The following is a 14815-nucleotide window of genomic DNA, read 5'->3' on the forward strand; positions in this document are numbered from 1 at the left end:
ACCAGATCCAAAGCAAGAGCATAAGGGTGTATTCATTCCATGAATGTAATGTACAATAACTGCTTCATACTCATGTCCCTTTTTAAAGATGAAAAAAAAAATTAGTTTTTTAATGTAATATTTAATATTAGTTTTTAATTTAGCATTCTGTAACATTAAATGTTTCTATATAAAGGGCACAAGTCTGCACGGAACACTCCTCTGAAAATTATATAAAAATGGACACCACAAGCCATTATCAGAATTTTTGAATGCACTCCTTGAGCCAATGTGTCCTTAGTTTCCCCCCCCCCTCTCGCCCCCCTCCCCTCTCCATTCTCAGATTGGTTTTCAGTATGGTCATCTAATTAAAGGAGAGGTTAGAGCATTAGCAAAAGTTCCCCACCCACCAGTTCCACAATCCTGGCACATTAGTGACCAGTAGCCAAGGGCAAGTGCTTTTACTTGCATTGCTCTGGGATTGAATATTATTAGAGTGTGCCAAGCCCCCCCTCCCCCTGCCACTGGTCCTCCCTGTTTACTGCTTCCTCTCGGATCTGAGGTTTTCTTCCTGCTCGATCACTTTCTTCTGGAGGTGTTCTGCTACACATACATGCCATAAGGAAGAAATTAATTTAGTTTTTGAAATAGCTTTGCCATATGGAAGCAATGCACTTAGTTTTTTAAATAGCTTAAATCCTATTGCTGTTTTTCTTTAGCGAACTGGCACTTGTGATAAAGTAGACTACATAATGTGTTAGGGGACAATGAAAAATGACAGATTTTTGTTTAAAACCCTTGGTTAACTGTGGGAATAGCTGCTATTACAATGAGTCTTTACAGTCATTGTAAATTTGTATATTTTAATCAGTGTTGGAGATACGCAATATCCAGAGTGATGAAAGCTTTAATTGAGAAATTTGATATGTGAATTACCGCTCATTTTCGCCAGCAGCCATGCAGCCTACACCTAAACACAGCTGGCTCTGAGGCTGGGATGTAAATCAACAGTACCCTGCCCGGTGGGTGTCAGCAGACCCTGACTCAGTAACCTGCATTTCCTCAGTAGGGGCGGGGGTTGCCATGTTGATGCAGCTGGTGTGAAATAGACTCAGCTGCAGGACCCTTAATTCCCTGTTTGTAGTCCCCTGCTGGGCGAGAGGGCAGAGCGCCATTTGTTTTCGCGCGGCAGGCCAGAGATTTGTCACGCAGGTGTGATAAATGGCCCCGCTCGTGGCGCACACGGCACCACCTCTGTCGTTCGTCATCTGTCAGTGTCGGCCACTCCCCAGAAGTGGAAGCCGACGTGCTGCCGAATGGTCGACTCTGGCTCCGTGTGACCGGAGGAGCGCAGGATGGGAGTCAGACGGTTAAAATGGCGCGGTTTCACTGGTTTCCCCGTGAACAAAAGCTTAAAATAACTGGCTAAACTGGTCGAGAAACAGACAATTTGTGAGATTACATTTGGAATAGAGATCACATTCGTTGCAGTTTTATATTGTACTGTAGATGGTCAGAAAACCATAGCCGTGCAAAATGAGCTGCTCAGATGCACACTAATCAGTAAAGTCACGTTTAATTTGCATATATAAAATATAATGAAATGCTTTTAAATAGTAATGGCTTGTGTAACCTAATGTTTAATTCTCTCTTATTCTCCCTGCAGTCCAGAAGCCAGCCCCACATGGGTCTCAGACTTGTTTCCAAGCAGCGGGTATGTTAAACATTTTTTAGATTTTTTAAAATCCTTTGTTTCCCACTTGTAAAATTACTGTTGCATCACACTAGAAATAAAATAGTTTATTTTTATATGGTGGTTGTTGTTGATGTTGTTGTGTAATTATGCTAATTATGGAAAAGGAACAATGTGTACTCATAAAAACTGACCATGAATGAATACACAATGTATGTAAAAGAACATAAAGCCATTAAATAACAGTCATTTCTCCTTCTGTGAAAAAATGATGGGATTCTAAATCTCTGTGAATATTAACCTGAAAATATTAACCAACATTAACCAAAAATAACTGAAAAATTCAACTCTGGAACATGAAAGCACAGCGTTTCACAACATACAATGTCCTGTCGATTTTTTTGTGTCCTTTGAAAGATGTTGAATGCGTGAACAAAAAAGCCCTCGACCTTCAATAGACAGTGCTCCTTCCCCTCTAACAATGGAACCCAGAGAATACCACACACCGTGCACCCCTGCATAAATCAGGGGACCAAGCTCTGATCCCTGGCACGTCTACCAGCATGGCTCATCTCTGAATTTTCAGACTGCTTAGAGCACGCACTCTTTCATCTCTCCGGTTTCCAATTCTCTTCATCCATAGGAGCCGGGGCCTCACAGGCCTCACGCACTTGACGAAGGTCGTCACAAGTTCTCATGCACAGCCTCCAAGCTGTGGCCAACAAAGGAAGCTGTTTTACCCACATATGCTGGCACTCTATATGCACTACATGCACACGGTTCTGTTCTGCTTTTTTAAGGTTACTGAGGTAAAAAAAAATTACGGTATTCAAAGTATTGTAACTTTTAGATCACATGAGTATGGTGTGCAAGATACAAGAGAACTGTGGTGTGTGCTGTAGAAAATAATTGTAAAGGCCCAAGGTGGGCTGGTAGTAGTAAACATCAATCACTTTATTGCCCTAGTTCAGGAAAGCTTAGAAAAAGCTGCTCTCACACAAAATTTCAGGAAGCAGACAAAGTAAATCAAGGCCCAGCTCAAGTCATTGCTAAAAATACAAAACTTATACTGGACAAAACTGTCTTGTTTTATTGGGTCAGAAAGGCAATATGCACTCCTTTATCAATTTTACATACCTCTTTTAAGTTACTTTTGTGTCCAATGCAGCTGTAAAAGTTAAGACATTTAGTGAGAAGTAGTCCTCTGTTGATGATACAGTGCTTGTGTGTATGTCACAGAAGTACCGTACATGAGGGAAACACAGAAGAGAGATTACTATCAGGGTATGTATTTTGGTGTCTTAGGAGTGTATAATAAGCCATTAACTCCTGACTTTTTACATGTGCAATGTAAAAATTAAGAGAGTCATTTCTCCTGCTGGTTGCACTTTCCAGTTGTTACAATGCTTGTAGTTTCTTTTTAATGGTGCATGGCATGTGGAATTCCATCTTTTGAGATAAAATAGAAATGTCATCCAACTGTATGTTTTCTGTAACTTGTATTGTCTAGTTACTTGGTCATGTGGAAAGGTGCAATATATAAATAGATCCTCAACATGTACTCCCTCCATGTGTACTTGCTGACAGAAATCAATAGAAGAAAAAACACACACAGACAGTCTATTGGAAACCTGTCCAAGCCACACATCTGAGGTGTCCTCTGCCATATTTTGAGAGAGGACTTGTTGTGCTTGAGTTATCCATCAGCACTTTGAGTCACAGGATACCCTTTTTCATGCCCTTGTATTTTCCCCTTTGAAGACTTTATTATGACATTATGACAGTGAAACAATGGCAGAATTAAACCTGTTTGATATCACCTTCCTCAGCATAGCCAGAAAGCAGATGTCCTGCCATTGGTATTGCAGAGCCTTAGCTTTCACAATAATGTTATCAAAGCAATCCATCTTCAGCCTTCATTGTATGTATTGAATGTAGCTTAATGTGCGACAGCAGCATTGCTCATTGCTGTAATGGTTGTTACAGCATTAGCTTTGACCTATAGATGGGCTCACTACTGCAGAATGACACCCTTGAGTATAGCATCTTCAGGGAAACAAAGATCACACTGCAAAACAAAGAAGCAGAACGCGAGTAACTCCTGGAGTAACACCACCGACTTTCAGTAAATTAAGTTTTCTCCGTCATTTGACTGTGGACTGACGTACAGCTTCTGTGCAATCAGACAGAACGAAAAGGGGGTGAAAGGGCAAGTGCATCCATCCCTTTTCTGTGGTTCTGGAAGAACCCACACACTTCTCTAAAGCACCTATGGGATGCATTCACTTGCTTAACATACACTGCAGTTATCCAGGCTGCAGCTGCTGTTTCATTTAGTAGCCCCAATAAGGCTATCGAACACATTTGTCAGTTGTGATATTCTAAAGACGTATTCTGCAGTGTAAGTTTTTCAGGTGGCGTACAATTCCCCAAATGGGTGATATAGATCTTAAAGCAATTTCTTAATGCACCAATAAACAGGCTCTGTAAAGTGACTGACAAAAATGGTTTGCTAGTATTTGACTATTTGTTAATTAATAATACAGCTGGCTGAACCATAAAAGACTGCACTTTTTCATAAATGTCTTTCTATATAATTGATACTGGTGCATAATACAGAAACTGTACGGTAAGTTGTGCAATGCTTGCAAACATACCGTGTTGCACCAACTGACTGCTAAGCACATCCTTTTTGGGTAGGCTACCAAAGACTCCTCGGCTATTTCATCTCATCTTCCACAGCCAATAGGCTGTCTGTCTGGGGACTTATTTGTCTTCCGTTGCGTTCAGATGTCCATTTGATTTTATCATTTTATCATCATTTTATCTCGTTAATTTCACCTAATGATCTAACAGACACAGCTCAACGCATTTTGTCTGATTTGTACCTATAGGCATTCATTGAGTTTGTTCTACAGCTTTAAGAGATGCTATTGTATTGAATGTTGTTGACACTGTTTACCATACAGTGCAAACGAAGGCTCTAAATACACCGGTGTTAAATTTAGCAATTTAATTAGTTTAGGCTAATGTATCACATAGTTATTCTGTTGAGCCTAGGTAGAATTTTGTATTCTGTAAATGGATATTATCTGCTCTCCATTTTGTCTTCACTGGATTTGTCTTTAGTCCATGCAAAATTTTCCCAAATGAAAAAAATATGTGACATGGAATATGTGCCAAATCCAATAGACGAAAACATAATTAATGTTTAAATGCTCCTGCGATCTTGTTAATATTTGATGGATCAAACCTCCTTGTGTAATAATGCTTAAGAAGATTGTCCGCATGTTAAACACTGCGGGGTGGGTCAGTCATTTTCTACACAAGCACAGCTGAGTTTGAGCCAGATTGATGCCTGTTACCTTTAGTTCTGCTGATGTGCAAAGGATGATGAATACTTCTACAATGACCAAAGTCGCCCTAAATGAGTGATGACACTGGTTAAGGCAGATTCCTTGTACCATCAAAAGATTCATGTCCCTACTGTCACCGTAGACAGAGTGGATAATGGAACATCAGTATGCAAGCTCACAGAGCAGTGGGATTTTACACAAGCATCTCTGCCTACACGCCCAGCTCCATGGCTGACACGCTTGTCAATACCACTGCTCTGCCCTGGTTCCTGATTCTTTGTTTGTGTTATGCAAGCGTATAACTATTGCCAGTGTCACGCAAGGTAGAGAGTTTACATAAATGGCCTCTGGTCCATGCCATATGACATATTTCCACTGAGACAGCTGGCAAATGTTCTGCTGAATAGCTGGTATGCATGGTGGCTTCTGCACTGTCATTATCACCCACCAAAAACCAAATAAATTCAGTTGTCAATATATAGTTCCCATGCAGAGAACAGCTATAAAAATGGCAGTGTCATATCCGTTCAATTTAAATACATACACAGTAAAACGTCCAGTGGTAATTCAGCTCGAGTTTGTGTGAGACCACTATGGCCATAGTGATTATTAAAATATTCATTCTACTGTACAGCTTTTCGTACAGCTAGCAATGGTCTAGCATCACACTTTGGCTGAAGGGCTGGACGAGGTCACGCGGGGGAAGGGGTGGAGAGAACAGAAAGTCCCTTACACATGAAAGGAGAGAAAGGTACAGCAGGATTAAAATTTCAGACAGGCCTCAAGGGCATTTTTGTCAGAGAATGTCTTCAAAGTCTTTAGCCACAGACAGAGAGGATGCAGGGCCGACAGGGTTTAGACTGATGAGACGTGATGCAATTAAAACGGGATCCAAGTCAGATCCAAAGAATCAAAAAAATTTAAAAATCGCCTTCCTCAGTTTGCAAAGTCCAGTCGCAAGTGTCCATCTGTTCTATGCAGGATGCACAGTATCACACAACTCCTTCTAGATGTTAGCATTTGGCCTCTGCAATTTTCTTTCACTATACACTATACACTACTCACCAGCTAAGCCTCCGCAGTTGGGCCAGAATCAAAATTTCTGGTACAGGCATATTACAGGTGCATGACTGACCAGAAAGGTCATTTTCATAAAACAAGAAAGGAGAAAACATCCTGCTGAAACACTCCCAAATGCAACTGGGTTGATGGAGGTCAGATCACAATAACCTATTTGTTTACTGAAAAAATGACACCCAACTGGTGCTAAATAATTTTGATCTCAGAGAGCTGAATGTAACCAGTGTCTTCTTTTTCTTCCCACTGCAGTGTGTGATGTCATATAAGATGCTGAGAGTTTTCGTTGTCAGTTGTTAAATTGTTCTGGGAGCTCTGTGTTAAGCTTGCCCATGAAAGCACTTTAGTCCGCTGACTAGCCATTTATGCAAGGCTTCAACTTTAATTAATTTAATGAGTGATGGCCTGACTGCACTGAAATAAACTTCAGACCATGTCCATTACTCTCAGTTTAGACACCTGTCAGTGCATAACTATTCCGTGAGTGTAGTTGCAGAATTTAAAAGATGCCTGGTTTGCTAGGTCAGTGGCTGTGACGAAAGAGCGTGACAGTTACTTGATTGATTCTTTCTCAAAGACTTAAAATGGATTTGAAGGGTTGACTGCAAAATGATCAGGTCTTTACTGAGCACTCAGTAGCAGGAATGTGAGTTAATGCATTTGTTTTGGTTGGTTAATTGACTGACTGAACTTTGGTGAAAGGCACGACTGCGTCCCACTTTGACTCAAACGGGCAAAATAAATACACGACACAACAGTAAGAAGTGATCAGTGATCTTCAAGGATGTCATATTCATAATGTATTCTGTTTTTCAGCCCACAATCTTTGGCACATTGACCAATGAAAGACCAGCATTTGATCACAGAACGGTAAGTCTGATTCTCTTGTGTAGACCGGTAATGTAAAGTACCGTTGATACAGCTTGTTTGAATTGTTTGGCTAGTTTCTAAGTTGGGATTTTAGTAATTACTGTTTACTGTCTACATAATTTAACTGCTACATATTTGGCATGAAATTGTGGCTTCATGAATATGAGGATTATGAAGTAACATTGGAAATGATCTCTGCATGTATTGCTTTAACAACTCAGTTTCCTTTTGTAATGGATGCATAATTTGCCTTTCAGCCTGTTAAAGTTGATCCATTGTATAGCATCTAATTGTGGGTATATAAAACACATGTATCAGGCTAGTTGTTTATTTTCAAAACAGTAATTGTTGTAAAATTCTACTGTCCAAAATAATTTAAAGACGTTGAAACGGGCCTTTAGGGGATCAAAAATCAAATAAATCAAATCAATGTTTACTAAATAAAAGAGGATTCCATGTTTTATGGAGACTCTTCTAACCATAAAGTATGGCTTTTCCACTTTAATGGAGAACTAAAGAGCAGGGAAGCAAGCATGGTCCTCAGAAGAGAGAACAAGGAATACTTACAATACAACAACCAAGCCCAAGCACAGTTCTTGAAGATTATAAATATTCCTTTTTGCAATTCCTTAGAAATATCAGTATCTTATTTGTATCAATTGTGGGGGGGAAATGGCAATCATACCTTTATGTTGTCATCTGTCTTTAAAGAGTTTTATTGTTATTATTATTATTATTATTATTATTATTATTATTATTATTATTATTTAGCATTTTATATCCCCTTAACATCTGCAGTATGAACGAGGGAGGGTAAGAGCACCACAACCCCAAAAGCAGAAAGTGATGACGTGGGTTTGTTGTGTCTACTGGCAGGGAGGGGGTCCCGTGGGAGGGGTGGAGTGTGGGAAGAGACACTTTGTGCTGCGCAGGGGAAACCGACATGCAGAAGAAAGGGGAAATGGTGGATATGAACCGGGGGCCAGTGCATTCAAAACCTTCTGCTGAGGGGGACCGGATCAGTCAGCTGACCGGTTCCCTGGAGCATCGTTCTCTGAGTCATGCGGCTACTTGGCTATTTTCCGTAATGGGCGGTGTTAGCAGGACAATTCTCGGCCAGCGATAATGGAGTAGAGGGCTGATGATTTCTGCTGCCATGTTGAGATAGGCCTGCCACAGCCCTGCTATTTTATGGTGTAGTATTTTTAAAAACAGTCACATGCTTATCTATGCTGTAGGTTGAGGACAAAAAAACTAAAATTTTACGATCAAGAAAAAGAAATGTATTTTCAAAGGTATTTATTATCAAAAAATATATATTATAAAGATTGTGTGCATCATGACTTTGTCTGTGTTGCTGAAGAAATAGTTCGTAATTACAATGGCCTGTCAATTTCTATATATTTCAGGAACTCCACAATTAGGTCTCATTACCACAGTCTAGTCTACAGTACCCCCAGGACAACATATAAAAATTGTAATCTATGCATGATGCTCATCTCGATTATCTGTTCAAGATTACAGAAGTAAGAGTCAACTTAATTAAGAATGACATGAAGAAACACACTGTATTCATTTGTGTCATAGACAGGGGACAGTCACTCTCCCTTGAGCAAGACATATTAAGGATGCTGAAGTAAAACATGTACCGCACAATAACGTAATTCATTATGTCATTTTTGAATACTCAATCCATTACAGTTCACAGATTTCATAGCAGAGAATAAAATACAGCTGAACATATTGTTGAGCCTTGCTCAAAATTGGCATCAGGCCCTGACAAACTGAAAGTTGCATATACACTTTCATAACCACTAAGCAATGCTGACCATACAATATGTGTGAAATATGTTGCTGAAGAAAACGTATACAAAAAAAAAAAAGTCATCAATATCTAATCTTTGGTTGTCACACAGAAAGGATTGCCCCCACGGACTCCATTTTGTTTTGAAATGTAAATGATAATGGCAGGAACCACAAAAACCCAATTAACAGCAACAAAGGACATAATTAAGCGCCCCGGCACTTGGTGAGTAAGATATATTAGGCAAAGTGGCTCTGTCTGAGGAAGGAATGCCCAGGCCTGCCAACTGGCAAACGGCTTATTTAATTACTTAGCCCTGGACCCATAATGAAGCCTGCAGATTTATAGACACCTCTGTTCCCATTTATCACCAAAAAAACTATAAAGGTATCTCTTTTGGCCACCAGACTCCCATGGGGCTGTAATTAAGATGGATTTTTTACTTTTGTGTTTCCTGGATATCCTCTGGTGGTGAGGGTGAGGGTGATATCCTGAAAAAGGGTTTTCAAGCCTGAAATAAAAGTAACCAGTGATAGTGACAGTGACGATAAAATGCATCTTTAAATGTATTAAAAGTCGATTGGTCTGGATTTAGTTGTTTTTCCACATAATTTACCAGGTTTTTTGACGTAATTGAAATAGTGTCGTGAAAGATGAAAGTTCCACAGGTTTTCATTGCCAGAGAACATCGATTTCAATTAAAAGATGTTATTCAACTTCAAAAACTTCAGCATTCACAATGATTTGTTTTTGAACAAGAATAAATAAAAAGCATAAAATGTTTTCAAATGGCATTACATTTAGAACTTGCCTAGAAAATTGAAATGTTTTGAAATGAGTTTTTAATGTGTTTTAAGTTCAAAAGCTGCAGATTATCAGATGCGGAAAATTGAAAACTGTATTCCTTTATGTGGCCATTTACAAACCACTCTCCTGGTGTTTTTATTTATCAATATTAAGTATGCATCGTTTACCACATATATTACAGAAACTAATGATGTCCTGTAGCTGTTGTAAACTGTATTGCTGTTTTATTGTCTTTCATCACTGACCCATCTTGAATACTAATATTCAATCTTCGACAAAGTAGAATTTTATTTATTTATTTATTTATTTATATTCTTGTGTGCCACAGGTTTCATTATCATCATTGTGATTATTCAGCAAATGTAATATATTGGAAGGTAATATAATATACTGGTCTGGTATAAAAATGATTTAATATAAATATTTAATTGATAAAATACTATAAGAGGAAATAAAAATCACAAGATGGAAAAAGTTCCTGGTGGGAAACTAAAATCTTTTTCCTGGAGAGAACTGCTCCGTATTTCATTTGGGTACGGGGCAGATATTTCTGAAATCAATTTTTATCCCTATTTTATTGGAATTCTCAGTCACGTTAACAGGCCTATCCTTTCACGGATTCCACAAAAATACATACGTGGAGCAAACCTGCTCAGGAGTATTGAAATAGACCCATCCTGAAGCTGCTAAATATCATTATGCACCAATGTACCATGCAATGGCATCACATGTTTGACATATTAATATCAATACTACTGTATTAATATTAATGGAAATGCTCAATAGGAATCTAATATCTAAATTTAAATCAGTTCAGTGCTTAAAATCCATATTTTAAACAATGTACATTCTGTATATGCTTATACATACTGTATAAAGACCTGACTTATAGCTATCCTTGTTTTGAATAAGGCATTTCCTACAGGGAGGGCACATTGCTTTCCCCCTTGTGGTCTTCAGTGATGCATCATATTAGCTGGCAGTCTACAAAAAAACCTCCATCAGATGCTACCCTGTGCGCTAACCTTCTCCACAGGGGCATGTCTCATGCAGTTAGAAGCCAGGGGCACAGTATGTGGTTTCTGGGCTGGAGAGGCTCTCGCTAGGCGTGTCTGATCAAAACTGAAGAATCACTGAATATTCCGAGCAGAGGAACATGAGGGAGGACTGTTGGAAATTCACTCATATAATCCAGTCTTCTGCTCACCCACCTCTCAGCTCTCAGTACAGTACCGCACACTCTCTATAAAAAGCGTACGATAGGCACTTTATTTCATTGTAGGTGCTAGAAGTGCTATAGTGAATGAACAAATGCTCTTAATAAAACACAGCGTCATTGTTCTAAGAGTATTTCTCCATGCCTGTAGATTTCATTTGGATGGTACTGCATTTGAAAGCCAGTTTATAAAAAGCAAATTGAGGTTTGTTATGCATGTAAGTGGATTTATTTGACTGATAAACTCCATCAGTTGCATTGTTTGATGGCCCACAATAGCTGTTTGTAAATGTTAGATTTGGAAAATTCTCCCTAAGGCAATGTTTGCATCACAGGTCTTGATGCCCAGTTCAGATTTTTTGCCTATTTATATCATCCCAAAATGGACCAGAAGACATGTAATCTCATGTGCTTTTTTTTTGATGTTTACACATTCACATATCTGACCTGTGCCACACGGGTGGAACTGGGCGGTGTAAATGTTGACTTAAATGTCAAATGCAGAAGTAGTAATTCAGTTAATACAGGTAACACTGGGGAAAACTGGGGTGACAGATGAAATTAACTGTTGTTTGTGCTGGTAAAAACTGGAGAAGAAAAGTAGTTTTTGTTGGAAATAAGTCTTTTTTGTAGTGCTAGGATTTGATAGCAAACAAGTGCTAGATCGCCATTATCATGCCCAAAGTGTCCAAACCATCAATAAGTTCTCTGTGGCTAAAAAGTCCCTGTCAGTGTAAATGTGCTGATCAGTGCAGAAGGTCAAACCAGCATTGTGCTGAACGTGTGTGAGCACCCAGAAAGTCCGTCATGGTCTGAAAGGCAGGGCCTGGTGTTCTCAGGCAGGCGGACGGGTTGCGATAGCGTGCTACTCTGAGTGTGAAGATCAGCAGGACTCTGAACCCTTCCTGTCAGTCTTTTCAGTGCCATTGCACCAAGCAGTCAGGGCTGGCCGTGGGTTATGCAACCAACGAGCTCTGTCTACTTGGCCTTGTGTTCGGCGGCCTCTGCGACCCTGCCGTCATCTCTGCTCAGAACCGTGCGGCCTGAGCACCACTGACGGACCCCCCGTCTGCGTGGTTCGCTCTGGTTATGCAACGGGCCACTGATAGATGTTTACAGCCTCTCCTCTCAAACGGCAGTGCTACTTGTTAAAGGAGAGGATCCCTCACTGTCGCAAATCAATCGCTTCCCACGGAAAAATCATTTGGTATCTCGCACATGAAAGAGGCTCTTCTGATTTTTGTCTTGTGTCCTGTCCTGTGCCTTATTTTAGAACTCTGGCATTTGAGCATGACAACAGATTTGATCTTTTTCTGCAGGTATTTTTCTCTGAACCCAAACATAAAAGAACAAATGATTCACTGCTGAAGTGATGGACTGTTAATTGCAGGGTCTATGAGGCTTCATGTATTTATTCATTCTTCTAAATGTGAGAGTATGAAGTGTGTTGTAGTTATGATGTTCTGCATGACTGGAATGCTTTCATGGAGTGTTTTCCACTGAGGCTGTGTCTACTGGGCATAGTCACGTTTCTGACTCTTCTCAATTCATTCCCTCCACATCATTTAAACTGAAAACAAACACAAGTCATATTTCAATAATTTACAACCACCCACTCACAGAGAGACCATTATGTCTTTTTTGGTTTACAATATGTGTTCTGTGACAATTTGTTTTTTCTGAGTTCACAAAAATACCTTTAAAACAAAAACATTTTTCAATATTATTATTACAGCAACAACAACAACAACTACTACTACTACTGCTAATAATAATAATAATAATAATTATTATTATTATTATTGTTAATAAGTTAATGCATATGTTAATGCTCATACTATTTATGTATACTTAAAAAGCAGTGAAAATTTTGAAAGAAACTAACTAGCTAGCTATACTCTAAGCTTGCAATCTATCCAAAGATGCATAATTGTTTAACAAAGATCCAAGTTGCAAATGTCCTGAATGGCAATGGATCAGTGAAAGTTATTTTCACTCAAATAGTTTACATCTAAAAATTACTTTAGATGTTTTCAACAGATGTTTTCTGTGTTTAGAAGAGAACTAATCTCAACCTCAACTACTGTCTTTAGCACCTTAGGTTATGCCCCCGACAAAAGAGTAGGATAGGTTCTGGTATGACATTAGTTGCTAAAAAAAAAAAAAGTCAGGGACAGGCAGGGACCACAAGCACTTTTACCCCAGTCTTTTTTGTGGGGCTGATGGCCTGAATAGAATTATGCTCAAGCAAAATGTGGCCTGACCAGGCAGTGTAAATGTACCGCGTTCAGAATTCCTCATACGCACGCGGGAAACTCAGGGAACGTAAAATAAAAATAAAAACCTGAGCAGTGGGATGAACATGTTTACAACTTCCCACTTCACAGCAGTGTATAGGAATAACCGAGCAGGCTTTGGAAATATAAAGGAAAAATATCATATGCTGTCAGATGAAAGCCGTCTCTTGAGAAATACAAAAATCAGGTTCACTGGGAAACTGTGCGGAGAGAACAGAGGTTTGACGCACAACTAAACCATCCCTATCCACACCAGTCCCCAGACTATACATTCTGAGACTAATGTCCAATAGCTCCAGCCGAAAGAAATAAGTTGTATGGGAGTGAACACCCAGAGGGAATTTTTATTCCTTTGTTGACTTTCCAGCTCAAAATTGCTGCAGTAGTTGAATTTTCACACAAAGTAACATTAACCACATGGAAATCATATTAGCATAGAAACTTAAGTAAAAATACTGTATATATCAATGAGCAGTATAACATCTAAATACCAAATAGTATCTTCTCCAAATTATGAAATTGAAAAGGAGCTCATTTTCAATTGCTGAAATTAAAACTCCAATATTACGAACAAAGGAATGACAATTACGAATGGAATTCCAGCTAACAAAAACTCTTTTGTCACAAAACAATACAATACAATAATAAAACACAGTAATAAAACAGTGAAATAAGGTAACCACAAAAACTAAAGGGAGAAGAGTCTTGCCATGTATATTTGCTTATCATAGCATTTGACTTGCACTTCCATTTGAGTGTATTTATATGACTGAAGCTATTCAGATAAGCACCACTTCCAACAGCAGTGCCCCACCCATGAGTTGAACCTACAAACTCCAATTTCTTTTTATTTTTTTCAAGCTCCCAAACCACCTCATCACAGTGCTGCCAGCAATAACACTAACAAAAATACCAAACCCTCCGGACATATCACAGCCAATCACAACAGCAGCACTGCAATTTCAAAGCACACAGAGAACCCCATGAACAAGATATTTCAAGGGAGCTCCCGCAGTGCACAGTTCTAGAAATCTTCTATTTCTTTCTGCTTTGGGTAGCACGGTCCTGGGGCTGTTTACATAGTGTTCGCTTTCCGTTTGGAGTTGTACAAATGCTGGGTCACAGTTTTCTACTCTCTCCTGTTTCCTGGGGAGATGTGTAGCTTTATTCTGAGCCTGTGCCAGAGGCCACAGCCCCTGCTGGGGCTAAAGCACACCTGAGGTCAGGGCAAAGTCAACAGCGTAGAGACCGGTCACAAGAAATGACCTGAATGGTGAACACCATAAGAAGAAAAAAAAAAAACATTAAAATGCTTGCATTTACTCTTCCTTTCCTTTGTTACTACTTCAGCAGGAAACATGCCGATCACAAAGAAACCAATTGCACTTCTGCCATTCATTTATTTATGTTTTATAACTTTTAAAATAAATGAATAAATGTAATTTGGCAGATGACAAATTTGATAGATACACATGACTGAGGCAATGGAGCTGCAACTGTATTTGAAAGGGAGATAACTTTTTCACAGGACAAGAATGTACACACAAAGGACCTCTGAAGAAAGGATTCACACAAATCAATCACCACAGCCTCTCCATTTATTCAAAGGGACATCAGTGATTGGTTTTCATGAATAATTAACTAGCTACTACTGTGCTGCATCGTAGTATAAAGACATTGCTATGTTCAGCCAAAACAAATGGAGGGGGTGGGGGG

The 14815-nt window shown here is 39.2% G+C and overlaps 1 protein-coding gene across 1 annotated transcript in view; it reads left to right on the forward strand.

Moving 5' to 3' along the window:
• The window catches only part of LOC135239430 (ras-GEF domain-containing family member 1B-A-like), a 78878-nt gene that overhangs the window by 21078 nt on the left and 42985 nt on the right, over positions 1 to 14815 (forward strand). The window contains exons 2-3 of the mRNA XM_064308075.1: positions 1646 to 1693; positions 6922 to 6975. Of these exons, the coding sequence (XP_064164145.1) occupies positions 1646 to 1693; positions 6922 to 6975 (102 nt within the window). The remainder of the gene's footprint in view (positions 1 to 1645; positions 1694 to 6921; positions 6976 to 14815) is intronic.

The sequence above is a fragment of the Anguilla rostrata genome, chromosome 14 (genome assembly GCF_018555375.3).
Source record: "Anguilla rostrata isolate EN2019 chromosome 14, ASM1855537v3, whole genome shotgun sequence".
Lineage (NCBI taxonomy): Eukaryota > Metazoa > Chordata > Actinopteri > Anguilliformes > Anguillidae > Anguilla > Anguilla rostrata.